Here is a 27,894-nt window from a genome sequence, read left to right as displayed (position 1 = left end):
AAATACAGACGCTCCGGGCAGGTATTCGGCATCTGTATCTGATGCAGTGAGATCCAGATGTCAAAAGGCAAATCGTGCACCATGGAGCTGAACGGTCGAGCTGTCTCGCACACTCCTCGAAACACCCACTGAGATATTTTTTCCTAATTATAACCCTGCAGTTTGGCACCGACACCTAACCATTCGGATGGTGTGTCCTGTATCTACAGCGCATCTGCAGACCGACTTGAATTTCTTAAATTGCGACTATTTCCTCTCCAAAACAAAGCTGGTAGCCAAAAATGACACCTCCACGCACAATTTGTCATGGAGACCAAATCCAAACATTTTTTTACTATAATTATTTAACATTTTCTTACAGTAATGAGAACCCAGTAGAAACTCAATTTTTTGGGGTTCAATGCCAATACTGGCCGATGTATATCCATTTATGGGGTCACCCTCAAATGTGGTCAGATATTTCACAGGTGAACAACAGATACTAACATCAGTGCACTGAAACAGTAAACTTCACTGGGAATCAGATCATTATAAAAATGAGCCCAAGCACCTATTTCTGCATTTTGATCTTGATCTTATTGCTACTCATCATACAACCTACCTATAAACCCATACTGACATATCTGCGATGGGGCAGTATATCTGGCAACAGATACAATCGGTCAGGCTCTGACAATAACATGCAGCAGGAAACAGGATGGGTTCTTGTTTGTCAGGGGGAAAAACACAAATGCTTTGTGACTCCAACGGTAAAGGAAAATATGCGAGAGGCGCAAACTGAGAAACTACATCTGGAAAAAAAAAAAAAAAAAAAAAATCCAGCTGAAACATTTCAGTAGAGCAATGTAAATGTACATTACATGTACCTCCACATATGGAACATGGCAGGGAGAAGATACAAGTGGAAGAAGGAGAGGGGGGAGCAGATAAATAAGAAAAACAAAAGAGGCACAGAAGAAATGCAAAGAGAGAGAGAGAGGAAGGAGAGGGAGAGAGGGAAAAAGAGAGAGAGACACTTGCACCTCCTTCGTTATATGTGACAGTCCAGCTCCTCCGCCTCCTCCTCCTCCTCCACCTCCCTCACTCTCATGCCGTCTCTCGCATCCACATCACTTCATCCCTCCGTCTGCTCAGCCTCTATCCCCGCTCTCTGTTACACCCCTTCGTCTCCTCCACCGCCTCCTCCTCCTCCCCCTCTTCGTCCTCCTCCTCCGCCGCCTCTCGCTCCTTTTTTATTTTAATTCTCCATCTCCGACATGCTCCTCACGTGAAGTCGGCCAACTTGCAGAGCCCGTGGACGCCGAATAAGATAGAAAAAAAAGAAGAAGAGAAAGAAAAAGAAAAAGAAGAAAGAAGGCAAATGCTCTGTCGGGGACTAAGAGGAGAAACTACGCACGGTCGCATCTTTCACTGAGTGCGTCGGCTCGAACGCAACAACAGTATGGATCTGTCATTCATGGCTGCGCAGGTGAGACGTCTCTCCACGTTATTTATTTATTTATTTTTTTAGTAGAAACATGTTTGTCTCCTGCCAACTTTTCAATTGTCCATCGATTTCATGGGCGTGGCCGGTCAACAAGTCCACAAGGTGCATTTGGCAATTTGACGTTTTCCTCCATAGGGTCTGAACACTGTCAATCAAGCTGTTATACAATACATTTGTTTTTCTGTGCATCTACTTTCCCTAACTATGTCTATATCTCCATAATATTGCTTATATTTCAACTTTAAGATACTTATTTACCTCCTGCTGTGCGGTGATATCCATCTTGATGCAGCAGTCCTTTCAAAAGTTGACTCATCTTCAGGTTGGTCGTAGTTTGCGAGGCCGTGTCTGACTTGGACAAATTGACATTTTTCTGGATTCTGAAGCAGATCACACAAGAACACAAACATGATTTCATTAACTTAAACTACACGCGATTTCTGGCAAGTGCAACCAGTTTGATTGGACCGAGGCCTGGTGGTGTGTTCGTGTTGCTCGGCCGATTGATTTTGGCTTCTTGGAAAACACGTTATCTATTCCGGACGTGTTGTTTCTTTTCATTAGGAGCTGATTTGGTAGACTGTCCCTCCTCCTGCCCCCTCTCTCTCAGTGTCTGGGCTGTTTTTTTGTTTGTTTTTTTTCCCCTTCCTCTCTGGTGCCATCTACTTTGCCATTTTCCGTGCATCTCCTATTAAATGGTTGGGAGCATTATCTTTCCTGCCAATAGCTGTTCTCCGGGCCAGACTTTGCCAAATGCTCCTACATCTTTTTAAATCAAGGACCCCTAAATAGAAATGCATCAGAGCATGGCGCCATCTGAGAATACGCTTTTTTTTCCTTTCTTTTTTTTGTGCAACACGACCTGATTGAAAGAGAGGTGGTGTAATAAAAACATCAAAGTCAGCGTCGTTGTGCAAACTTTTGGTGTGGGGAAATAACCAAAAGGAAAACGTGATACTTCACATCACACTGGCTATACAGTGTCCTTGAGGATTTAATGTGCTCTAGTGTTTCTAGAAACTTTGGCAGCAGTGCAGGAAGCACAGTGAAGGAGGCAGACTGCTGTCAGGCCTGAAGAGTGTTTGTGGGCAGTCGGTTACTCATATTCTCAACTGGGAATGGCTGAACACCACAGTGTCTGAAAGCACTCAGATGCAGCTGGGGACTCGATGTAGTATCCCGCTTCTGTCCTGAATATGCTTGTAGATGCGCGTATGCAGAAACGCACTCCCCGTAAAGATGGATGACAAGAATTCGATCATTGAAATCTTTTTTGTGAAACGGTGACCATATTGGACTAAAAAGAATGTAATGATAGGGGTCATAAATCAGAAAAAATAGATACCACGAGCAAGAGTAAGACCAAATGTGTTGTGTCAAAGTGAATTAGGGTCGGGGCAGGGAATCAAATTCCCCAAAGCACAGCACACTCATTGTTACACTGTCCCACAGCACAAACATGTAATTGATGTAGTAAACACACACACAAAAGTAAAGGCTGCATCAATAATCTACCAGGTAGTCCAAAAAAAGGAAATCAAGAAAATGCTCGGACACTTTGTTCTATCCAACAAACATTCTAAAACTCAGAAGATAATCGGTTTAGAGAAGGGACCAGTTCAGAACATCAGGCCCTTGCAGCTTGGAAAGGTTCATGCACCACGCCAGCCCTGACCTCAAAATCCAAGATGGCTGCTCAGCACATCAACAGCTGTGACATTTGAAGTAGCTACTGTTTATCAGCACTGTGTCTAATTAAATCAGTCTTACACAAAGTAGTGTCAAATTGAAAATGTTGTTGCAGTGTTTGCGTTATTCAGCTGGTCTCAGCTGACCTGACGAGAACTGGTTCCTGGCCAGCTTAGACTTCTGAAGCCCAAGTTAAATGGACTGCCTGTTCTGTAGTGGTTGGTATGAGCAACTGAACCAACAGGTGGCAGAATCACATTTTTATGTAAGATGACAGCTGTTTAGTAAGGAGTAGATAAGATTCTGGTTTGCATCCAGCTCCCCATGACCTCATTCTTATTTCCTGCTGCTCTTCCTGTTCACCTTCCCCCCCACAGCCCCCATATACGTTCTCCTCAACAATGCAGCTCTGTCACACAGCTAATGGCTAATTTTACCGCGGTGCAATTCATTCCAGTGCCCTGAGTCACTCCGTGATGGCGACTGTGAGTGAAGTCAGGCATATGTCCCTGGCGTTTTGAAGACTGACTTCACAATGGATGACTTCTTGCCCATTCATCACAGCATAGCTCTGCTGCCTGCAAATCACCGGACCTTCGCCATCACCTCGTCCGTAAAAAAAAAGATGATGGATGCTGCCGTAGCTGTTCTGTGCTAAAGATGGAGAAAGTTTTTAAAGAACGCTAACTCAGAGGAGCTGGTTACTGATTTTCTTCCTGTGGCAGGAGATGAAGAATGAGCAGTTTGAGGGTATAATAGTATTTGAAGAAAACACATTCAACTCATTAACAATATGCAGGTGTATCAATAAAGCCTTATCCACATGGGGGGACCTCACAGGATTTGGAAATTGCAACTTCACGTTTGTGTTTGCTTAGCCCGTGCAAATGCGACACACCAAAGTCTGTATTTTACACAGATTAACTGACATTAATCCCCAGATGTGCTGTCAAAGCACCGTGTAACATCAACTTTCAGAAGCAAATCGTCTGTTCTTCAGCTGCCTTAGTATCAGTGTAGCTTAGAGTTGATTTGACCACTTTCTGCATGTGTTAGCAGGATAAATGCACAGTAGCAGCCCATTTTGATCAAGCGCCAGCCGCTTTGTGGCTGTACTTGAATGTGACAAACGTTTGCTGCCGCTAACCTTCACTGTCATCACTTTTAAATGCCACTATAGCAGATCTCACCACAGACCTGTTGACTGCTGTTCAACATGTTGGGGACCACAATCAAATTTCTTACTTCTTCCGTTATCAGACAACAGAAAACAATATTGGCAGATTACCTCTATACTTTACAAATTACAGAAGTGGCAGATTTGCACCAGGTTAATATCACAGATGGCCTGCAAAACAATATTGATACTGCTATTGTTACAAACTACTTTATTCTAAAAGGAGGCTAGTCACAGAGGATGCTATGTACCTACCGCTATCGTTGATCAAAAATGCATCTACAGTGCAAAATAAGAGCCATTTTCGGCATTTGTAGACAGCGGATCCATTATAAATATGGGAAATGTCACTCCTGTTACTCTGTGCTGCGACTCTGCTGCCGACCCACTGCTGCACATGTAGATGTGTGCAACAGTGTGCAGTTGTGATTGTGTGCAATCCTTCCTATGTAAAACACTGATTTTTAAAAAGCAAAATAACAGTTAGTGTACCTGGTGTTAAACAGTGGTCAGGCATACACCGATTACATCACTTCCCCGACTGCTAAGGCAGGGCCACTTAGCACCATCTCCAAGACCAGACACTTATGTGTGGTAATGGCAGATCAAGTGTGTTATTAATGAGATAATAATGCGTCAAAAAAGATAATTAAATTGAACTGTATGTAAGCTAAAAGTGAGGCTGGGGCTTTCTATCCAAAAGTCATTGTGAACAAACACTGCGATTTGTTCGATACAGAACATCAGTTCAGGCTGCTGACATAATTGGCCATTGTTCGGCTGCGTCTGTCACTCTCCTTATTGTTGAAATGGGTTCGTGTGATATCACAGAAACATGCTAAACAGCTCTCTGCAGAACAATATGGTCGCTTTTGTGTTGGGCGAATGATTTGCATTTGGCAGCGATGCCTCACTGGCTTGAAATGAAAAAGGCCATACTTCATTAGGCTGAAAGTGGTGGCATCCTCGAGCATTGCAAAACATGGATTAATAGGTGACAATCACAGTGACGCTATTGAATACTAATCTGAGAGCAATGGGGCGCTTTCGTCTTTATCTTTCTAAATAGACTGGATTGAGAAACGTTTCAGTTCACTTCCCCGCGCTCTTTAGATATAGATATTGAGATTTATTTTTAGCTTGCACTCACTTATAAATCCCTTTATAGCTCAGGCTGGGATTTTTTTAATCACACCATGATTTGCACCTTGTGCAAGGCTCCCGCTGTTGAAATTATTAAAATGGCAGATGTTAAGGCATGAGAAATGAGCCAGTGTGTTCCCCCGGTTACTAACCGATGTTGAGGTCAAGTCTGACGTGTTGTAGACATGCTCCAGAGCCATCCTGGGCATTTTGCCAGTCTCACACTTTCTTCGGCTGACAGATCTGCCACACAGGGCAGCAAAACCCTCAAGGCTCTATCTATATCCAGCACACGGTGACCCAGTGGCCTTGGCCTTTTATTCATTTTTGCATTTACGCGCAAGCACACACAGACCTTTCAAACAAAAAAGTGTGTAAGGCAACATTTCTCTGTGTTTCTTTGCTTTCCATTTGAGTAATTGCAACGAGGCGCTAGAGGCCCCATAAAGGCTCTATATTCTCACTTGAGATGTTTTGTCTTCTCATGACAGGCCATCAGCGTTCCTCATCACTCAATTACTTATTCAGTGAAGCTGTGGCTCTGAGTCATCCTACCTGACAGGGTTTTCCATCTTTGCTCGTGTTAGCAAGGACGGATGAGAGTGAAAGGATGAGGATGGAGGGAGAGGGTTGACAGCCTCAATACAAACAGAGCCGTCTGTATTTACCCACAGCACCAGGAGCGGGATCAGACAGGACCGGCGCATACACCTTATTTAACTTTGGTGCCAGAATGATAGGACAATAAGAGCCAGAAAGTCAGTACAATCAGAGCGGATGATTCGAAACTTTGGAGGTTGCAGTCACTTGCAGAATTATTCGTGAAAGCCTCTTTCAGTCTGAGGTCAAAACAAAAACAATTGATCCGATATAAGTATGATGGGAGAAGGAGATGTATCGAGGAGACTTGTTTATGCATGGCTACCCCCCGATATACAGCCAGATATTGAAACGCAAGTTGAATAGTTCACAGATGAGATTATTTTCCTATTAAACACACTTTTCTGAAATAGCAGATGCCACAAGGCCCGTATCAGGACCATCTTTGTTCTCAATTGCATAAAAAATTCAATTACATAATCATGTTATCTAGCGGTGCATTCTTCACACCCAGACTGTCCCCTTTTAAAAAATAAATCTGCTGGTCTCTATAGTGGGGGCTTATTTGAAGAGTGTAATAATGGCACACCGAGCCTTTCATCTCCAGGACTTCATTTCCCCTCTGGTCTTTTGTCTGCTCTTTCAGCAATTGGTTTTATATGAAAGCTGTAGTCTTGAGATAGCGAAAACGTGCGACAGCCCCCAATTTTCAGCCTCCTTCCACTTCTGTGACCCGGCAGCGTTGTAAACAGGTGGTGGGGTAATAACAATCACTTTAAACCAATTAGAAAGCGGTGTATGAACGAGGAAAATCAATGCTTTAAATAGATGAAAAAGCAGGTGAATCCGTCGGTTAAGTCTGTTTTCAGCTGCTTTTTCCAGGAAGAGTTGACTGAGGATTTGAAGCCTTTTCATTTAAGTCTCGTACCTACTCTTTTTTTTTTTTTTACCCCTTTGTTCAGAAAAATCAATCGAAATTGGCAGAATAAAGTAGAAAGTCAAACCATGTAAATCCTTTTTTGCTCTGTATGCCTGTGACTTCACACAGCCGACGGGAGCATTAAAAACACATTTACAGGCCACGAGGAGCCGGTAACCAAGTTAACATCGACCCCGTTAATGAGGTAAACATCCAGAAAGCCTTGAAGTGATGAAGATGCCTGATTATTAATAGATGATAGTCACTGCTGGGGTTGAAGTAGAGGTTAGGCTCCACACAGCGGGGCCACTTGGTAGTTTACCCACAGTTGACGGATGTGCCTCATGTGGAGAGAACATAGAGTATACTGGGGGCAGGAGCATTCAAAAACAAACAATGCACCACATTTTGGAGGGTGGTTTGCCTTGGCTGACTGATTTTTATGTCATCCTCCCCATAATCAAGCCAAAGACTTGTTAAAAAACAACAACAAAAAAAACGGTTTGTGTCATCTGGCTGTCGCTGACAGCGGAGAGAGACGGAGCCGCTGCAGATGGCGATGTTAAATGAGTGGCCTTTGGTTCAGTCTCTTCCTGTTTAAGTGAGAAATCTTCTTGCTCTGGATGGGAACAGTTGGCTAACCACCAGGACACTGCCGGAGCCAAACAGCCTTGTAACCTTATTAAAATGTTGTCTAAACTCAGCTCAGCAACTGGATCGGGCCTGGCGAGCTTGAAGCGATGAGCGTGGAGGTTGTAAGAGCAAAAACTAAATAAATGAAAAGTCTGGGTTGTGGATTATTTATTTCACCCTCCCCAGAACTGAAAAATGCAAGATGAAAATAAAAGAATGCGAAATAGTTTTTGTTGTCTCCAGCTTCGCAAAAGTTTGATTCACTGGTTAGTTCCATCACATGCCACATACCATTTCCATACCCACATTTCCATACCCATACCCAGACAGTCTCATCTTACATTTTTCTTTGTCATACGTAAAGTGGAAACCAATTACTCAACCCCATCCAGTGTTTTCGAAGCGGTATTGTTGTCGGAGTCATTGTTGCATAAACACTCGGATTGCTATCAATTTTCCTCACGGAAAGCCCAGGATAAAACTCAGATTCATATTTCATATTCAGTCAATAATGGATCCTCCATTTATCTTGGTTTTGTGCCCGGTGACAGTTCGTAGGGAACCAATCCAAGCAAAACTGTCAATTGCTTCACAACGATGGGTTAAAACTAAAGACTTGTCTATAGATTATCTTACAATTCTACACAAAACAGTGCTGTTTCTTAGTTGTCATGTCTTCCACACGGACTGATATTGACACCAGCCTTCACCTTTTACTCTATTAGCACAATATCGTGTAGCCAACAAATGCATATTTAAGATCTACGGGGTTCTAGTTCAAGCTGGAAACGGAAAGAAGTCACCTGTAGACGGTGTTCTCATCCAACTCATTGAGCTAAAATTTGGCTTAATTTGCTGCTTAGATACAGTTGATAAGAATCTGTTAGCGTCAGTTGCCCAACAGGTGTACAAAGCCGACTCGAAATAAGAATCTGGTGTTTCAATGTTTGTCTAACATCATGGACCTACACAAAACAACACGATTGGAGTGGTAAATCTCCCACAGTATCACTGTTAGCTGTACTGTGACGTGCAAGAGAAGAAATCTCGACTGCCATAGCAACAGTAATTAAGGGCAGGGCTTATCGATCAATTACTTAACTGGGAGACAGTTGACAGAATCCAGTGATTGATTAAAATAATGTTCACTGTACACAACTTCCTCAGCTGTGTGTTCCGTTAACATGTTTGCACAGGGGACCCAAACATCTTCCAGCTGTTTTGCACCTGGAATGAGTGATTGCATATTGGAAGAAGTCTAGGGGAGAATGAAAGGGAGACTTAATGGAGTGTGACAGCCAAGTATAAAGTAATAACATCTTTCCCTGATAGACATAACCCCCTAACTGCGTGATGCCTCCTATATTACCGTCCCTCTGATATTCAGCATGAGTATGAATTATGTATTCCTACATAAATAATCTATTCTCCACCCATCCTGAGATAATTCCAAAGCAGCTTTATCCCTTGTATTGATACATCTCTGAGCTATGAGTCGGGGTGAAACTTTGATGGATGTGGCCTCACCCAAAATAAAAGCTTCACGACGACGTTTTTTCCCGCCATCAAATCGCACATAAAATCCGAATGCGGCTCATGAACCCCCGGTGGAAAAAGAAACGTGGATCAGAAATTATGAGAGACAAACAGTGGGGTGGCTGCTCTGCTTTGGTGAAAAGCTGGCGAAATAGCTGAATGGCAGCAGCTGATTACATACCATTAAAAAGGAGGCAGCAGAGATGAATTATGGATTGTAGTTAAACATCACCACGGCTGCAGTAATTCATTTGGATCATTATGCATTTTGGAATCATTAGCATGCTAAACATAAAGCAGTGAAATTATATAAGTGTTGTCGTGACTCTCGGGTGGCTTTTTCTCCAGTCTCTCCAGATGTCACTTTTCATCCCTGGGTGCAATTTCGATACATTTTCCCCCCGAAGTGTGAGGACAGAATGGATCTTGTTTGTTTTGTGTGCTCTTTCTGAACAGAACAGAGTAGGGGGCACTTTTTTCACCATAAATAAATCACAACTTTCTGCATATGGTGCCCCACCGCAGACAGCTGGTGCCCTTTTTATTTTATTTCTTGCCTATGCCCCTGAAACACCCCAAGTCCGCCACTGCTTTTCAAGCTTTAAAACCTCTAGTGACTTCAAACAGTACCTCTTTAAGACCAGCCTGCTTTTGATTTGATCTGTTTCACTGGGCCTTAGTCTTTGAGGCTGACCTTGGGGTTTTTCTTCAAAGAACCTGCCCTGAAACTAATGACATAGCGCGCAGACAGGCCTTTTTCTTCCCCTCTCACTCTTGTTTAATGGAGCTTAGGTCGTATTGCACATAGCGTACCCTCACTCTCTCTCTCTCAAAAAAACAAAACGCGGTTGCCCTGAGAGAAAAATCTTTAATCTGGAGTACATAGTTTCACTGACTCTCCCGGAGCTCAGGAACAATCTGATCGTATCTCTGCAGCATGTCATTATCCAGGATTATTTGACACCCTTCCTATTAGAGCTCAATTACTGTATTTCAGTCTCACAGCTCATTTGTGTCGCATGCATCTGATAATTTAGGCTACAAATGGACCAGTTTCAATTTCCCCACTGATGAACTCCCTCAAAGTGTAAATTACACCCCTCCTCCGTGCCAAACTACAATGTGCCGCTGCTATTGTCTGCAACCAGCTGCTGATACTTTACATCATTGGATTTATAGGAGCTATTTTTGTCGTCTGCTGCACGAGCCAAGCCTCGCTTAATGCTCCGCAGCTCCCATGATGTTTTATATAAAAAACAAATCTGACTGTGACCTTCTCATTTTGGGTGCATGCAACTTTAATGCCCGGATGATGAATCAGGCACTTACAGTACAGTCAGTTGTATTACTTATGGAAATCATTTGAATGCCTGCCGGTATGCATGAGTGGTGGAGAAGTACACCAACTTAGATTTTTCTTAAAATGTTGAATTTTTAATGACTGCTTGCATGGAGTTGTGAATCAATTCACAGCTAGAGCTCTGAGCTCTGCCCCTGCAGATGCTGTGATGTGTTTGAGCTTAATATCAGAACGGTTGTTTTCAGCAGGGATTCAGTCCTGGCCAGGCTCGAGTGTAATCTCAGTGCTGCATATGCATCTATGGCCTCTCTGCTGATGTTGTGTTGCGCTGCACTACCCTGGAGCTAATTACAGAGGAGCAATGAACATTCATTTTTAAGATTTTTTGTATCGCGATTTCAGGCGTCTTGCCCCAGTAATGATTATTAAGCTAGATGACTATACAGTGCGCAGTACATACGTCACATCTGCACTTGGGCTTCCAGCTACTCTGTAGGAATCACACAGCCTCGGCTACAGTGTGGATTAAACACACAGAAACACAACACATTAAGAGGCAATATTGCTGTGAATACTCGTCAAATACCGTAGACACGCTGTGATTGATTCATTTCACACCGGAGTGCTGTTTGTAAATTGAGAACATCGCACAGAAACAAATAAACCAGATGAACAGGCAAGCCTCTGCACTCCTCTGTGATATACATCCACCTCCAAGTGTGAAGAGACAGAAATCTATTCATTTATAGCCCAAGACAATGAATACAGTATGTGTGTTTAAAAAGCATGTTATCAGATGATTGAAGAATTTTTCCTTCACGAATGATTTGGCTGTGATAAGTAATTTGTCACATATTCGGTATAGATCGGTAGATCTTCTGTAACATTCTGTAAACATAAACACAAACATTTCCTCGATGTCTCGTGCTGCACATGCATACATGGGCAGACACGCACTGTGAAAAACCATGGAGTGAGGGCACATCGAGTGATGCAGCACTGCTGAACTGTTACTGTAACACTGTTGACAGTATCTGGAAAACACTGTAACTAGGCCAACATGGCACTCGCGTGACAAATTCATAACACCCCCCACCCACAGCTTCCACCCACAGGGAGATGACATACGGCAACCATTCATAAATGCTGATGCCGACCTGCAGCTGTATGCAGTGCCGGAGCAGCCGGTACAAGCAGCGACGTGCTAATTTCACCCTGTTGTTATGCTGGTGGCGGTTTACAGGGAAACGTTAGTCATAGCCTCAACAAACGACGCCACGCCTCACGCGAGAACATTTCCCCTCCTCCAAGTCTCTTGTACGGGCAAACTTCAAAGTAGCTCGCTTCGGCCTGTTGAATTCCACGAGGGGGTGCTCTGCATTGAAATTTCATCATTAGTATAATCAACACCCCTATAATTTCCATGTAAGGTTCCACTTTATTTTGCTATTGGAAATCCAGCCCCGTCACCTGTAGAAAATGTTGGCAGTTAACCTTTCTGCACACCACTTATCGATCACATTTGTACGTGTCGCGGGTGTCATATTGACATTTCTAAATGTGTCATACCAGGCTCACATTACAGGTTTATGACCTGCCTGTCTTATCAGGAGGTATGTGACAAGACTGGCAAGTCAGGCCTGCTGGATATTGACAATAGACCAAGGTGTTTTTTTACATTTGGAAACGTACTTCACCTGCCATCTTTGTGGTGACCAGTGCCGAAACTTTTCGTTTTGTGTGTGTGCTCTCATCAGGTTTTAGTGAGAGCACACACACACACACACACACACACACAGAAAAGTTTCAGCATATCCGTACTTTGCAGAACAATTTGCAGTACATTGCCAACATTTATTCTGGCGATTGGGTTGTGGAAATCAGCAAATGAGCAGAGCAGCGTCAGCGCAGTGGTATCAGAAGACCTGAAACAATTATTAAAAGTCATCAGAGCCGCTCTGTACTGTGACAGAAATGACAAAGGGAATGATTTACCACGAGGTTAGGTGCATTCTGTAGCAAAGCGATCCATATGAGATTCGATTATAGCCAGTCGGAGACAGGGATACTGGAAGAGAGAATATTATAGTCAACAGTCTGTGATGTTGTTGGTACACCAGAGGACGGTTCTTGACGGACACGTACATAAAGACCCCGAGGCAGCCGGTGGAGTGAGAGAATTTGCAATAACTGCTGAGGTTTGTGTTCCAAAATATGCCACTGAAACAAAATCTCTCACTAAAGTGGCGTGCAAAGTTGATCTTGTGAAACAGTCCATTCATTTTGCATTAGGTTGGACTTGACTTCTGTATCATGTTTAAACTCATTCAGGTTTTAGCCGTATAGCTAGCGGTCATCCTCGCTGGCTCAGCTAGGAGCACCAGGGGATTGTTGGCGTATGCTGTCGCTAATCATTTTAACTTCAGTAGACATGTCCTTGACACAGTACTGAGACATCTTTCGCAAAATGTTTGAACTGTTATATCTTCACATTCTGTTAAAAAGTTATTTGGAAGTTTCAAACAAAATTATACCATCATGTGCCTTTGATAATTTATGAGAGCTTACCACCCAGTTCTACGATTCATGATTAGCTTTTGAGACTTAAAAATATTGAGAGCTATACTATGTATTGCGATGTGTTCTGGAAAAAAAAAGAAAAAAAAAATCACTAAAATTTTAATGCCAAAAAGCTCAGCCTAAATTATGTAAATATGCATTATACTGTATGAACCAAAGACAAAAACAGACATTGCTGCCTTCTTTTGTCTTGTCTGCTTCCTGTTTACACCGACTTGTTATTGAACCAAGAGTAGAAAACATGACTGCACATGGACCGACACGTAACCGGAGAGGTTTATATGATGCCAGCCTGACAGCAAGTCATACAGCTCTTTACCCTGACTTACATATTTATTAGTCTTCTGAGGTGTTCACAAAAAATAAACAAAAAAATGAATTCATGCTTTAATCAACGTTCCATTGTGTACAAGACTGTTGTTTTTCTAAAGCTCTTGCACATCCACTACTTCCTCCCATTTCTATCTGTATTGCTTTTTTTGTTTTGAATTAAACAAAGCCTATTGACTTTTGAGCATATTTAATGATGTGCCCTTACCACTGTGAACTGAAAGACATCCTCAAAACCTGCTTAGAATTATCAGGAAGTGGGTTACAGCTCCTCTACAACTTCTTAGCTTAGCTAAGAGAAGGGGTAATTAATCATGTTTCTCTGTGAGATTGACACTTTGTGACGGCGGCAGGCAGGCTATTACACAAGAGAGAGAAACAACAAGGGGGGAAATAATTGTAACGGCGCTTTTATATGTAAAAATAAGAACAATGTCGGGATGAGGGCTCTGAGGGACTGAAATGCGTTATGCTTAATTTATATTTGATGTGGGGCGTGGAGGTCCAGAGGGGTCTGCAGCAGCAGAGGGTTAACACAGTGTGTTCAGGACTGCAGTGCTTGAATGGCTGATCAGAAGGGTGACTTTTGTTTAACATGCCTACAGTATCAAGTCGGGTGATATATGCGACACAAGTTAGTGCAGAAAGTTGGCTGATCCGTTGAATGAGTTTTTCTTTTTGGAGATTAATCAGATTATTATGTGTAGTGTCGTCATCCGCACAGCATATAAAAAGTAAAACTGTATCTCATACACTGACTGATACAGCAAGCATCAATTTAGAGTGTGTGTGTGCCCCCATGTGTGTCTTTGTGTGCACGTTTTATCCAGTGCATACACTGAGATTCCCTCCATCTGGCTATTGCCCCTGCCCCGCCACCTTTCAGTCCCATTTAGAGTTATCTCACAGGAAGACACAGCACTACAGTGTAAGTCACTGTGGATAAGAGCATCTGCCAAGTGCCGTGAATTTAAATATAAACATGTCATGGTTTTGTGGCGGTTGTGCAAAAAAAATGCTTTAGTGGTGCTTTGGAATACAGAGGGAATCAGACAGGATATCCAAGGAGAGAGAAATATGTGAACAGAAATTATCCAGTAATACACAGAGGATGACATAGAAGATGCTGGCACACAGTGTGATTTCATTTACTGTAGCACTGTAATCATACATTACCTCAAAAGAATTCCTTTTTTTCTCATAAATTAGGACCTATAACAAGATATGGTGAGTTGATACGATACGAGATAGAACTCAGAAAGCAGAGGGTGGCTCGGGGTGTTTTGCTCCTTGAGGAGATGAAACTTTATGAGATGAGGAGTGACTCCGCTGCTCTGAAGTCACCGCAGCCTCAGGGAGCCAGGAGGGGGGAAATGAGACATGAGACCAGCGATGATGAGGTCAGAGCAGGGATGGCTAAAAGTGATGGTGGAACGACCAAGAGCTAGACTGAAGGTCTGAAGTACAGGATTAAAGCATGACCCGGAGGTCCGACAGGGGGAGACCAGATCTCCTCCTTGAAGTGATCTCAGGAGGGTCAGTAGTAACGTCCTTGCTGCTATCTGTTTATGTTGCTGATATTATTTGCTTTGCGTTCTGATTTAAGTTTCATAGGTGAGCCAGACGCTTTAATTTCACTTTTAGCTCTCTGCCAACATCGTGTTCACGCTAATAAAGCTAAATGTATTGGAACCATATAAAATAGCTCTTCTCCTTGCCAACTAAGGAGGAAAGGAGGTGCATATCTATGAGATGAAAGTAGTCTGCACAACTATGACTTTATTGCCATTATACTGAGCAATACCTATTGGCTGTAGCTTTATCAGTGGGTGGGATATATTAGACAGCAGGAAAAACTGAGGATCTGAATGCTGTCGGAGCAAGAGATGACACCAGGGTGCACTATGGGAAGAAAGGCAAGCCGGCGGAGGTGGTTCAGGTTGTTGACTTGGCCTCCGTATTCCCCAGATCTCACTCCAATTGAGCATCTGTTGGATGTGCTGAACAAACAAGTCCGATCCATGCAGGTCCCACCTCGCAACTCACAGGACTTAAAAGGATCTGCTGCTACTGTCTTGTTGCCAGATACCACAGCACACCATCAGAGGTCTATGCCTCGACAGGTCAAAGCCATTTTGGTTGGAGGCGAAAATCATGTGGCTGTTACTTACTCTCTCCCTCATCATCTACAAATGTTGGCTAATGTTGAACAGAAATCTAGAGTTAGTAAGATGAGGGCGTTTCATCGATTTAGTAGATGGCTGAGCCTGAATTCCGAGGGCCTTTCATCTCCTGAGTGGTCGACCGTGGAGGCGATTTGCACAACTACCAGTCTGCCATGATCATTATCTCTAAAAATGATCACGACTAATGCAATTTGTATATAAAGAATGTGAGCAAGTGAGGAAGGACAGAGCAGCACCATGAATCACAGATGAAGGAATGACCTCTCGCCTGAGATCGCGGCCAGAGATGTTTCTTCATTGCCTTTCAAAGTGTCGTTGGGGGGGTTGTTTCTGCTCGCTCTGTATATTAAAAGTGGGTGCAGAGCAGGGCCAGACCCCGCTGCACAGCTCTCCGAAGCAAGTCTTACATGAGTGGAGATTCAATTAAGGGCTTCCATCTCTGCGCCTGAAATTTCTCTGTATTGCACAGTGACTGAGCAGGCATGGATGGAGCCGTAGGGCGCGGCTGACGCCAGCAACAGATGCACAGAGAGAAGCATGGTGATCTTTTTTTTTCCCCTCCCAGTCAGGCAGCATTCTTACACAATTTGCGATAAGCTCCTCAGATACTGCACTTTTTTTTGGTCAGATTTAATAAGATCACGCTAGAGTTTTTCAATCCTTCCTGCCTGGTTTTAGATGTTTCCCAACACACCTGATTCAGATGATCGGCTCGTCGTCAACTCTGCTGAAGCCTGGTAACGAGCCATTCATTTGAATCAGCCGTGCTGGGAGACATCTTAAAAAAAAAAAAAAAAAAACAACTTGCAGGCAGGATTGGAAAAAACACTTCTCTGGAAACAAGTGTTACATTTAACAAGATGTGCCAAGATAAAGTTATATAATTCAAAAATGATCAGAGCAGAATGTTATTTCAAAGCAATATGATTTTCAGACCTGTCAAAAAAAAAAAAAAAAAAAAAAAAAAAGGCATCATATATTCTTTTGGACAGATTTCTGTTCAAAGCTTTGATTTCCTTCGCTCACTCCAACCCCTGATGCAATACTTTGTTTTTCCACTCCTGTGTGATCTAAAGAAACTATAGAATTTGAAATAAAAAGGGGATTGCATCTGAGTCACAAGCGGCTCTTTCTTTCAATTTGTTGTGGATGGGTGCCTGCAGCAGCACCTCACAAGAACAAGTGTAGGTTTTGCTTTAGTCTTCTCAGAAGTCTGAACACAGACGGGGAAATGAGTTACGGTCCCGCTCCACATGAACATCCCAATAAAGGGCTAGTCAGTCGGTTTGATTTTAGGATGTTTGCTGTCTTTTATGTTCCGTTCATGTGTTTTTTAAAGCAGCCAGTTTTTTTCAAAATCCCAGTCGTTGTGTCAAATCTTAACTTAAGGTATGATAAATAGTGAAGACCATTAATGAGTTGTCATTTAACACAGGTGCTTTTTACCTAACTGACAGACAATAAACAAAGGGCAAACTGAGACACAATTAAACTAACAGGGCAGATATCAGAGGAGACAAACAGAGACAGCTTGCCAGTACCAAGCTTATGTAACATAACCTGTAATCAGCACAGGTGAGCTGAATCTACGTGATGAGCGTCTACTCCACCCTCTCCTGCAGAGACGCTCCGCAGAGGTTCGCTGCATGCCAGTTCTCTAAATGCATCCACATTACCCTGTCGTACATCTTCTCCCTGCATCTTATGCAGAAGTTAGAACTTCCTAGTAGAAACTCCCTACTGTCAATGCCAGAAACTGACAAAAAAAATATTGGCTGACTTTCACAAAAGGATGTCTCTTTGGCAAGAGGACACACAAATGCACACAATACATTTCATTTTATGGTGCTTTTATACTTGCAAACGTATCTAAATATTCCATTCATTAGCCTCAAACTGATGCCGACCGCACATGAGTCGTGCTGGCAGAGTTCTTATTTGCATTTATTGAAATTCTGTTTTTGAATTAGTTATATGAAAGAGAGGTTATGATTTAAATGCTTTAGAATTTGAAGAAATTATTTATCTGCCCGCAGGTCTCAGAGAAAGCGGAATTTATGTAAATTTCTCACCGGCCTGACTCACTGGGACTTTCAGCCTCACGTACGCTAACAACGATAATAGTGATCTTTCTCGCCCTGACAGTGCCGTTATTCATGAGTCACATTCAAATGGAAAACACCAGATTATAAAGAGGGAAAGCTTTTAAATGAATGATGGAAGTTCAGGGGTTCTTCTGCCAGTCTGACCGACACGCACAACACAGATCCATTATTTCCGAAGTTGATGCTGAATCTGGAAACATCGAACCCGAAACCTCGAACCACCTGACTTGGTTTAGCCATTTGCCTTGTCCTGTGTGGTTTAAAACTGCAGTGATGTTGTGATGTAGAATCAGATCAGTATCAGATCCAGATCCCCCGTGAGCAAAGTCTGTTTGCTCACACGACCGCTTATGTGATTCTTGGCCCCCTTCAAAAAAATCCTCCACTGGTGCCCTTAAGAACAAGTAGCCGCCACGGAACATGCAAAGGTAACATGCGACTCCACCGGGTGTGTTTTAATTGAAATTGCTCGCGATGTAAAATACATGAGCAAACTCTTGCTCTGAGCAGATTTTGAAGCGGTGTGTGATACTGCTCAGCAGGAAAATCTCTGCTGCTATAGCATGACGTGTTCTTTGGTGTAAACTGTAGCATAAAACACATGCTACACATATTCCAGGTTATGCATATTTAAAATACCTGCTCCTGTGAATAATAAATGGCCCCGGGCTTTGGTGAAAAAGCATTTTTCTGTAGAGTTTGAAAAGTATCTCAATATGAAGACGAAAATAGTTCATGAATCAAGGTTTGATATGCAGCTGACTTATTTCAGAGCAGGGGTTTGGCAGTGCGAGAGCAGCGTGTTCATGATTAATTGACCTCTTAAGTTTCTTTTAAATATGAAGAAAGTGTTGTTATATATCATAACTCATGTAATTTATGTACATTTAATCAGTGACCTTATGTTAAAAAGCCTGAATGATGATCCCTTACATCGTTATTTTATAAGTCACTCGCCTGCACCTTTACAGAGCTGAGCTGTCAGTCTGCTGAAACAAGAAAAACTTCTTGCACAACAATAAAGCCGGATAAAACCGGATTTCTGACTTGGAAGATTCATGTGAACCTCCCCTCAAGTCGGAGCAACAACTACAGAAGTCTGAGAAAATGTATGCTCATGAACAAAACATTGTCCATGTTGCTCCCACATTCCGACTTGATAAAGATGAACACTCTGAAGTTGGAAGAACAACTTCCAACCTCGGGAAGTGGGACGATCTGAGGAGCACATGAAGGCAGCATTACTCCCTATATAGTCATGGTGTTTTCCCTGGCTGTTGTCAGGTCGTGTGTGTTCGCTCTTCTTGTTTCTTTATTGCTCTTGCTTTTGTTCGTCATGCTTTACTAGTTAGTTCCGAGTTAAGTTTCTCTTGTTCTCTTTAGTTTGTTTTCTTGGATTTTTGACAGCCTGATTTTGTCGCCTATAGTTCAATTAAATAATTGAACTCAAAGGTCTAAGTGTGTCAGTGAAGCAGAAATAGAATTCCAGCCAAAACATCTTAAAGTTCACCGCAATAACCACAGGAAACAAAATAGACAACTTGTGGAAAAGGCTGACAGTTTAATTTCCTTCCTTTAGTTTCCTCGTCTGCGACTTGAGCCTCTTAATTCCTTGTTTCAGTGAGGCAGTCAGTGCATCTTCTGGAAGATTACAGATGAAACTTTGACTCATCGTCAAAATGTTAAAAGTCTTTTAACTTTCCAGCTCCACTTGTTCCTTATCCTCTGTCTGCCAGTGTTGTGTTTTAGATGCTGCTGACAGTTGTCGTGGTTTAGTTTAGAGGATTTTCTTTCTTTATTCCTGTGTGAATTGAGTCTTTGCAGCTCGGGGATTCACAGACCAAAGACTGCAGATTCAGACATCCACATGTCAGGAGTCAGACGCGAGGACAGTGGCAACACACACACACACACACACACACACACACACACACACACACACACACACACACACACACACAGCCTCTTTCTCTCCTTTTCATCTCTTAAAATCTTTGTTCGTGTGATTGTCTGGCACTGCTTCTCAGTTGTGATGGATTTTAATGTTTTATACCGAAGCTGATGACTTTAGTTTCATTTCAAATTTCGAGCTTTCACGCAACTGCTAATTGGCGGCATTGTTCTTAGGGAGCCACAGTTCCAGATGTGAACATGTATTATTGCCTCTGCTTCTCATGTTTTATAGAAAGGTTTTTTTTGTTTTTTTTTAAATTCCTTGCGCTGAGTGCAGTTACTAAAAATCCATCCCACTAGGGGTCTGGAACACCGGTGGAGAAAAGGAACATGAAGGTGATACATTTATCATTCATAATATCAAAGAAGTATAATAAACTTTCTCCCGTGCTGCACAATTTCCACCGCGCTGACGGATTGACCAGGGTGTCAAGCGAGGATCACTCAGGCTACACTTGTTCTACGGAGTTCTAAGATTTATTAAAAAACGCTGCTGGGCTGCTGAGACGAGGAAAATCAATGAGAGCGCAGCTGTAAATCTGACCAGTAGGAACCGGGCCCCAAACTCGAGGTCTCACCACTTCTGTACGGGTGAACAAGCCTCCTTAAAACCTCCATAAATCTCCCTCCAGATTTATGGCAAGGTGAGGCTTATCGTACGGCACAGACCAAATCTCTTGTTTTCTATGTGGCCGCTTTTGTATAGAAGGGGGAGCTACTTTTTTTTTTTTTTTTCCCTGCGAGCTCCAGTTACATGTAATCCCAGTTTATTTATTTCCATCATCTGTGGGGTCCTGAATTGTGCACGCAGTGAGCTCAACCTGACATTTCTAATACTTCCTTTGGGAAAATTGAGGTGTAACTTTGTAGGGTTTTTTTTTCCATGTTTTTATGATTATGTTTACATGCATGAAAAATATCCAGTTTTTACCCTCATTCTGAAAGAGACAATATTCCTACTAAGCTGTTTACATGGCTTATGAAAAACAATTTTCCAGTTATATTCCTGCATAATCGCACAGATTTTTCATTCACTTTCTCTGGAAACGTCTGTGTTGCCATACTGGTGCACATCCCCACAACGTCTCTTCCTGCTTTGGTTGCAGAACGGAAGACGTGTTGCCTTTGTGCTGTAATTCATCGATCATTTTCGAAGAAGATCCAGCCTGGTGACCAACAAATAGCATAGTAAAAGCAAGACTGTATGCAGATGCCGTTATTTTCCTTCAGCCATTACACTGTAGGATAAGTAGGCAACAAAGGACAAACGCTTTGCAAATGGGAAATACTGCCCAGTGTATTGCTGGGTCCAAAATCACTCTTTGTGTACTAAATAGAGCCCGATAATAGTTCCTCCTGGAACGCGCTACTTTCTGATAAAAAAAAAAAAAAAAATCCCACATGATACATTCTCATTTTTTAGTGTTATCACAAAACAACAATGAGTCAGTGTCCACAATCTCAGTTTACTGCCCACTGCTGAGTAATACATTACATCTGGAGTAGTGAATGACTAAGAGAGGAATTGTTGTGGACACACAGGACCGTGTCTTGGTACACCAGGCAAACAACAAGCAATCGTACAGCCTTGTGCGGTATGCATCCATTTTTTAAAAAGCTAAGTTGTTTTCCCCCAAAATCCCGAGTCCACACATGAATTAAATATAAGATGTTTTGTTTGGCGATTCTCTTACAACGCCGGTGTGATACCGCAGGAGGAGGAGGAGGAGGAGGAGGAGGAGGAGACAGCGGGAGGAGTTTTAAAGATGTGAACGTACCCACCTGAACCTTGAGTCCTGTTAACACACACTTTGATATCATGTTTAGATCGTTATACATTTAGATGTTATTGTCTTCTTTTTCTGCTTTTTTCTTTTTTCCTCACCCCAAATTATCTCACAGTGATCATCACACAGTAAATATTAGTCAGTGTGCATTAATCGAACGCCGCAGGCTTAATTTGATGTTTTAATCTACGCGGTGATACGCACCTGTGGCAGCAGGGTGGTGATTGAGCACTGAAGCAGTGAGAGAGCAGTGAGCTCGTCAGAACAACAAGTCACATCTGTGTGCAATTACACGGAGCCGCTGCTGCTGAATGAGTCACTGCACTGCTTTCACTGGCTGGCTTATTTGGACAGGATTGGCCTTTCCTTTTTTTTTTTTGTACCGAAGACATTTTGACATGTCACTGTAGGAAAGGCGCAGGTGTGAATACTAATAATTAAAGGTGGCTGAATCACACTTAGCTGCTTCAGTGTCACGGTGCTGTGCGTACCGGCTCTCCGTCACAGTTTGCCAGGACACTTAGCAAATCAACTTTTGTTATAAGTTAAAGCTGCAAAAATTCCTACCATTACAAGTCAAAATGTCTGCAGAGAAAAAACAGGCCTATTAATTTTTGAGGATGAGGTGCGCAGTAAACTATTTTTACGGCTCTCCGATGCATTAAATTCACAGATGAGCGTGGCAGTCACACTATGAACATCCTGAGTTTGTCACGTAGCTGGGGATGGCTGGACTGTGGCAACATTGCAACGAAAAACAAGACATGATGCAAGGAAAGTGATGCCACTGCAATATATATGACATAGACTGAACTGTGCAGACATAAAAAAAAACATTTTTAAAACCAGAAGCTCTTTTTAAACGCTGCAGCATGCGTGCGCCTCAGTTAATTTCCCAGTCTGTGATGCTTCTAAGATCCCTACACGCAGGAGTCTGTACAGCACTGACGGTGAAACACAAACAGCCAAACTGTGGCATTAACACTAGTGTCAGTGGGTTCGCATGAACACACATATGATGGTGTTCAGGATTTGAGACGGTCCATGTAAACAATATATTATTTTTTTGGGCATTCCAAATTAGGTGTTGTAGCATTTTCTGATTAAAACGTGTTCATGCCTTTTTATTATCTCATCATGCAGTTTCGCCTTATTTTTTTTATCCGCTTTTTGGTCCACCTGTGCCATTTTCAACTTTTTATTAGACATATTCTCAATTAGAAGATGGTTATATTGTCGAGAATGGTGAATGTAATGGTAAATTCAGACTTCTGCTATCTTGAGTGTTATCAGCAGATATTTCCTCTGATACAGGCATCGAACATGTGAGCTAGTTGGCCATCAGTTGCAATAGAGGCGTGTTCAAATGAGCCTTTCTGGACAAGACACAAACCTCAATCTGGGGTCATAGATTTTACTCAAGCCAGCTAGCAAACACTTTGTAAGTCTGGGGTAGAGATGCATGCCTAAAAGAAGAAAAAGAGATGAACACAAAAGTCTGCTGAAAGACTTCAGTGACGTCAACAGGTTTTTTCGGATATGTACAAATCGTGCAATGCTGACCTTTTCAAGACGGTGTTAGAAGGAACAAAACAAGGAGGGCTGCCTTTGCATAAACAAACAAGTGTGCCACTGGTGTAACATGTAGAAAACAAGCAAAATGGCCAAAGCAGCTCCAGGTGTGCCACTTATCCATATTTTGACGTGATAAACAACATGCGAGCGCAACTCAGTCAGACCATGTACTCATATACTCTGATTTTATATATATATATATATATATATATATATATATATATATATATATATATATATATATATATATATATATATATATATATATATATATATATATATCTCAAGTCCAAATAAATCGCGAAGCAAAACATCTTTGAAAATTGTAAAGTGCAATCATGCTTGTCCTCGGCTTGGCTGATGTGTGATTTATGTCAAGAAAAAAGAAAGGCGACATCACACGGAGACAAAGCCCACGATAACACCCGTCCGGCAGTCGATAGAGCAGTGATGGTAGTGACAGCCGAGAAAATCTACAGCCGTGTGTTTTCATTGATTTGCGCATGTCCATTCTTCACACAGCCGGGGTCCGCCTCTGTGCCGGTTTTCTCCGATACTGTTCATTCTCTTGAGTACACCTTGAAGTTTGTTCTCCACAAAGCCACAATCATTGATTTGATCTGAGTATGACCTCTTACCATCCCTGAGTGCAGAGAACCCTCTTCCCCTCCGATTCCTTCTCAACAGCCCCGTTTGAGTGCTTCCGAGGTTACGTTGTGTTTTGGTTTCAGCGCCATCCGAAGACATTAATTTGGGTTTTTGCTTGTTTGTTCTTCGGCCATTTCACTGAGCACTTACTGGTGGCGGCATCCCACAGGAAGCAATTACAGTCCTTTCTATTTCACAATTACTGTGATCATCCGTGTAGGATGGCACAGCTCGAGGAACAGCTGGGACGAATAAATCAAAGCTGTGAGAGCAGAGCAGGTGGAACTCGGTACAGTGAAAGGAACCACACTGTATCGTCTACCGCAGATTGAGGTTTTTTTTTTTTGTTTTTTTTTTTGCTGCGTAGAGTAGTGCACAGGTGTGGGCATCAATCAGAGCCAAGGGGGTGTGAAATGTGCGAGTCAGGAGATTTATCTGGTTCTGGCTAATGGAGGGAATTCATATTCCAGATTATTTCACACACGGTTGTTTACCTTTTTATCCCCATTAATTTGAATCATTATCTACAATATCAAACCCGTGTTGTTAGATGTTACGCAGTGGATGGACAGTGGGCAGATGCTGATGGGCTGAAAACCAGAGCACAAACCACTTGTTCTCTTTTCCTTAATTACCTTTACTGGTATCCAATGTAGCTGTGCAGATGATTTTGCTGAGACGTCTGCCACTACTCGGGTATAATGGAGTTGCCTGTAATTCCGTGCTGCTCAAAGGACTGAAAAAGATTCACTTGAAAAATTCAGTGACTCAACGTCTTTCAGGAAACAATGTCCTGGTAACTCTGAATAATCCACAAGCCTCACTCTGAATAGCTTTCAATTGAACTGCTTTCTTCTCATGAAAAGTTGCTCTCAAGGCTTCTAAAGTCAGTGTTTGTGCTGCCGCCACCCTCTCACCCTTTACAACTTAGGGATGTGCTGTAAATTTACACAAGACTGTAGAAATTGGAATATTCTTGTGTTTCACTGGAGATTGACCCGTTTAGTCACTTAATGCGTCTCGGGTCATTGGGATATACTGAATATCCAAAAGGTGGATCCTGTGAAGACAAAAAAAGTTTTGTCTCATTCATAGTTCATACTGCCGTTTGTCTTATGTTGGTTATGGATAGTCCATCCATGGATAGGCTATCTAAACTGTCCCTGTTGTATCTTCACTGCTAAATTGTATGAGTCTTTCTTCTTTTGTCATCTTAAACAATTAACAAACAGCCTCAGGTGCATTATAACTGGTAACTAAAGTAAGGCGATCTTCATCATCATCATGGTAATGCTAATAAACAGATGGCCAACATAAAATGGTTGCAGTTTGGTTTAGACATCACAACTACTTGGTTAGGTTCAGGAAACGATCATTGTTTTGGTTAAAAACAGGGACGTTAAGTTTTGTAACACCAGTGTGTCTTGTTAAACAAACGAGTAGTGGGAGTGACAAATAAGCTTTTGGTCCAATGGGACAGATGTTGTCTGTGTTTACGTCATTGATGCTTGGTACTCAGACACAGTCAAAGGATGGATGGGCAGGGTTTCCCATATGTTTATAGATAGATATATAGTATGAAGAAGTTTAAAAAACTTTTATTTTGTTCTGCAGCCCTTGTGCATAAAAGTAAAACACCTTGACAGATTTGTTGTACTTTAATCAACAATAACAATGATACCTACTTATTTTTTCAGGATATTATATTTACTCAAACATTGTGTTCAGGAAGCTCAGTTAACACACTTCTAACACACTCACTGAAATGAGGTCACAAGCTTCCTGTGTGGGTGTGCTTGTCGAGGCCATTTAGTCACTAGTTTACTGGTGTGCTGAAGAGGTCTGGTCAAACTTTGGTCAATAGTTTATTTCTGGCATGATTAATCCATGTACTGTTTGTCAACAAACATGGGTTTCCTGGCAGTAATGCTTAGTGACTGACCTTCATTGCCCACATAAGTGCCGAGATGCTTTGGGATCGCAGCCTCTCTAGGACTCCATTTCCCTCTTTTCCATTAGCGCTTAATCGCTCACTGCTCTAACTCCATCTGCATGATCCACATGGGAGCTGTGGGCTTGGAATGGATGAATGGATAGAGGGGCAAGTCCCCTGAAGAATGATGATATACCACTGACGTGAAATTGAAACACCTATCTCTGTGTATACGCAGACACACCATCTCCGCCAAAAATAGTGAATCTGGGATATTCAAATATTTAGTTTCAGGCTTACAACGAGAATATCCCTGCTCATGCTCCCAGTACCCACTTCATTTCATTCGGTACACTTCCCCGTTTATGCAAACAGCTCACTCCTGTGGACAATGAGTTGCTTATAAATAAAACATCAATATAAAGAATGCAGACGGGGTTGAGAACTTCAGTTATCGTCTGACTGAACGCTAGATTAAGCTAGATGCAGCTTTTGAATGCGGGATAAGTTTTTTCACCATTGTGGTTTGTTTTAAAAAAAATACAACATCGAGTCAGCAGTCAGTTGAGGAGAGGGGTCAGATGAGCTCCTTACGAGAAACATAAAATAAGCTTTGAAGACAAGATTGAAATGACAAAACACGCTCTGACAGCTGGAGCTCCTCAGATCATTGTATACCAGAAAAATGTGATATTATTACTGTCAGCACTTCAGCTACTAGATTTATTTATTGACTAGTTAGTTTATGATGTTGTTATTATTATATTGTTTGACCTAAATTGAATTCTGTTCAGTGTTTATGACTATGAACAGGTGGGTGAAACACTCCCCAACTGTTGTTGTTTCTCACTTTTTTTCACAGCCACACAGGTCACAGAAAACTCATGATGTCATAACCTGTGATGTCAGCTTTTATTATGATGTTTATGAACTGGTATCTACACCAATGAGCCTATAGAATTAAACCTTTTCCTCTAGTTTTAGATTTTGTAAGTGCAGGTACATCTTAAGTATTTTTTTTTTCCTGTCAACACTTGTTCATGTAGTCTCAAAAATATATGTATACATATGTCATGTCATTATCCGTAACCGCTTATCCCTTTCCATGGGGTCACGGGATGTTGCTGCTGGAGCCAATCCCAGCTTTGTCTCAGGGCGAGGGCAGGGTGCTCCCTGGACAAGTCACCAGCTCATGACAGGGCACTCACTGATGAGCAATGTGGGGTTCAGTATCTTGCTCAAGGACACTTCCACATGCAGCTCAGCCTTGCCCGGAGCTGGGATTTGAACCAGCAACCTTCCGATCGCTAGTCGACCTGCTCTACCCACTGAGCTACAGCCGGCCCGTATACATATGTGTGAAGGTTTAATGGTGAAATACGTAATGTTTTGTGTGCAATGTTTACAGATGATTTCCTGTGATATATTAATGTTTTATGGTCATTTTAGGATAGATGTACTTTTGATTGTGTGTTCATGGTGTGTGTGTCTTGAAATGTTCAAGGTAATGAATGTTATGTGTTCATCACCCCGGATGGTTAACTACAGTATACCTATCGCAGTCGTTGCTGCCATCCATCAGCCTAGGGTTACAGTGTCTGTGTAGGTGTGATGTGTGTATTTATGGCCTCTCATTCCAGCCGAGCACCCACATGTGATGTGTGTAGCGATTTCTGGTATGAATCTGCTCGTAACAGGGAAAAAAGAAATGTCAAATCGGATGAGAAGTACATGTGAGATACTGTAGCAGGAGGGAATCAGAGTGGCTGAGCGGGGGGGCAGGGAGGCACACGTTGGTCGGACTTCATGCATGCCTGTCTGCCTCCATCATGCTCATGTGAACAGCAGGCGCTCCACAGGATGTGTCATGTCGTTATTCACCACCAGGGGCCAATGAATGGAGAGCAGCACAATGCTTTCTAAACAGTGTTTTCCCTGTGTGAGGGAAGACCTTAAGTATCAGTGTGTGTGTGTGTGTGTGTGTGTGTGTGTGGGTGTGGGTGTGTGTGTGTGTGTGTGTGGTGGGGTTAACGTCTTTGTGCATTAGCCTGTGTGTACATGAGAGAGAGAGAGAGGAGGGGGCGAGTGGGCGTGTGAGAGAGAGGGAGAGAGGGAATGAAGGTGAGCAAATAAGCAAGCAAGAGAAAATGTCTGTGTATGAGAGCGCTCAACATACCTCCGAGGTATTTTTAGCATTGTTGTTCTTCAGCCGGGTCTGTTTTCCAGTCTGAGGGAGCACACAGGTCTCTCAAGCATTTCACAATCATACAAACGGCTATGTAGACACAGTCAGACACACACACACACACACACA

The 27,894-nt window shown here is 42.4% G+C and overlaps 1 protein-coding gene across 2 annotated transcripts in view; it reads left to right on the top strand.

The window, feature by feature from the left end:
* Positions 1-376: 376 nt before the first annotated feature.
* LOC119034242 (uncharacterized protein C14orf132) overlaps positions 377-27,894 on the top strand; it is a 32,041-nt gene continuing 4,523 nt past the window's right edge. Inside the window, exon 1 of one of the 2 annotated variants that reach the window (XM_037125079.1) lies at positions 377-1,468. In XM_037125079.1, coding sequence (XP_036980974.1) covers positions 1,442-1,468 — 27 coding nt within the window. In that variant the 5' untranslated portion in view covers positions 377-1,441. Of the gene's footprint in view, positions 1,469-17,634; positions 18,113-27,894 lie in introns of those variants that run through there. The other variant, XM_037125080.1, reaches the window with a different exon arrangement.

This window comes from Acanthopagrus latus, chromosome 16 (assembly GCF_904848185.1).
Source record: "Acanthopagrus latus isolate v.2019 chromosome 16, fAcaLat1.1, whole genome shotgun sequence".
Lineage (NCBI taxonomy): Eukaryota > Metazoa > Chordata > Actinopteri > Spariformes > Sparidae > Acanthopagrus > Acanthopagrus latus.
Note: the sequence above shows the minus strand (reverse complement) of the source record. Positions and strands in the feature narration are given on the sequence as shown.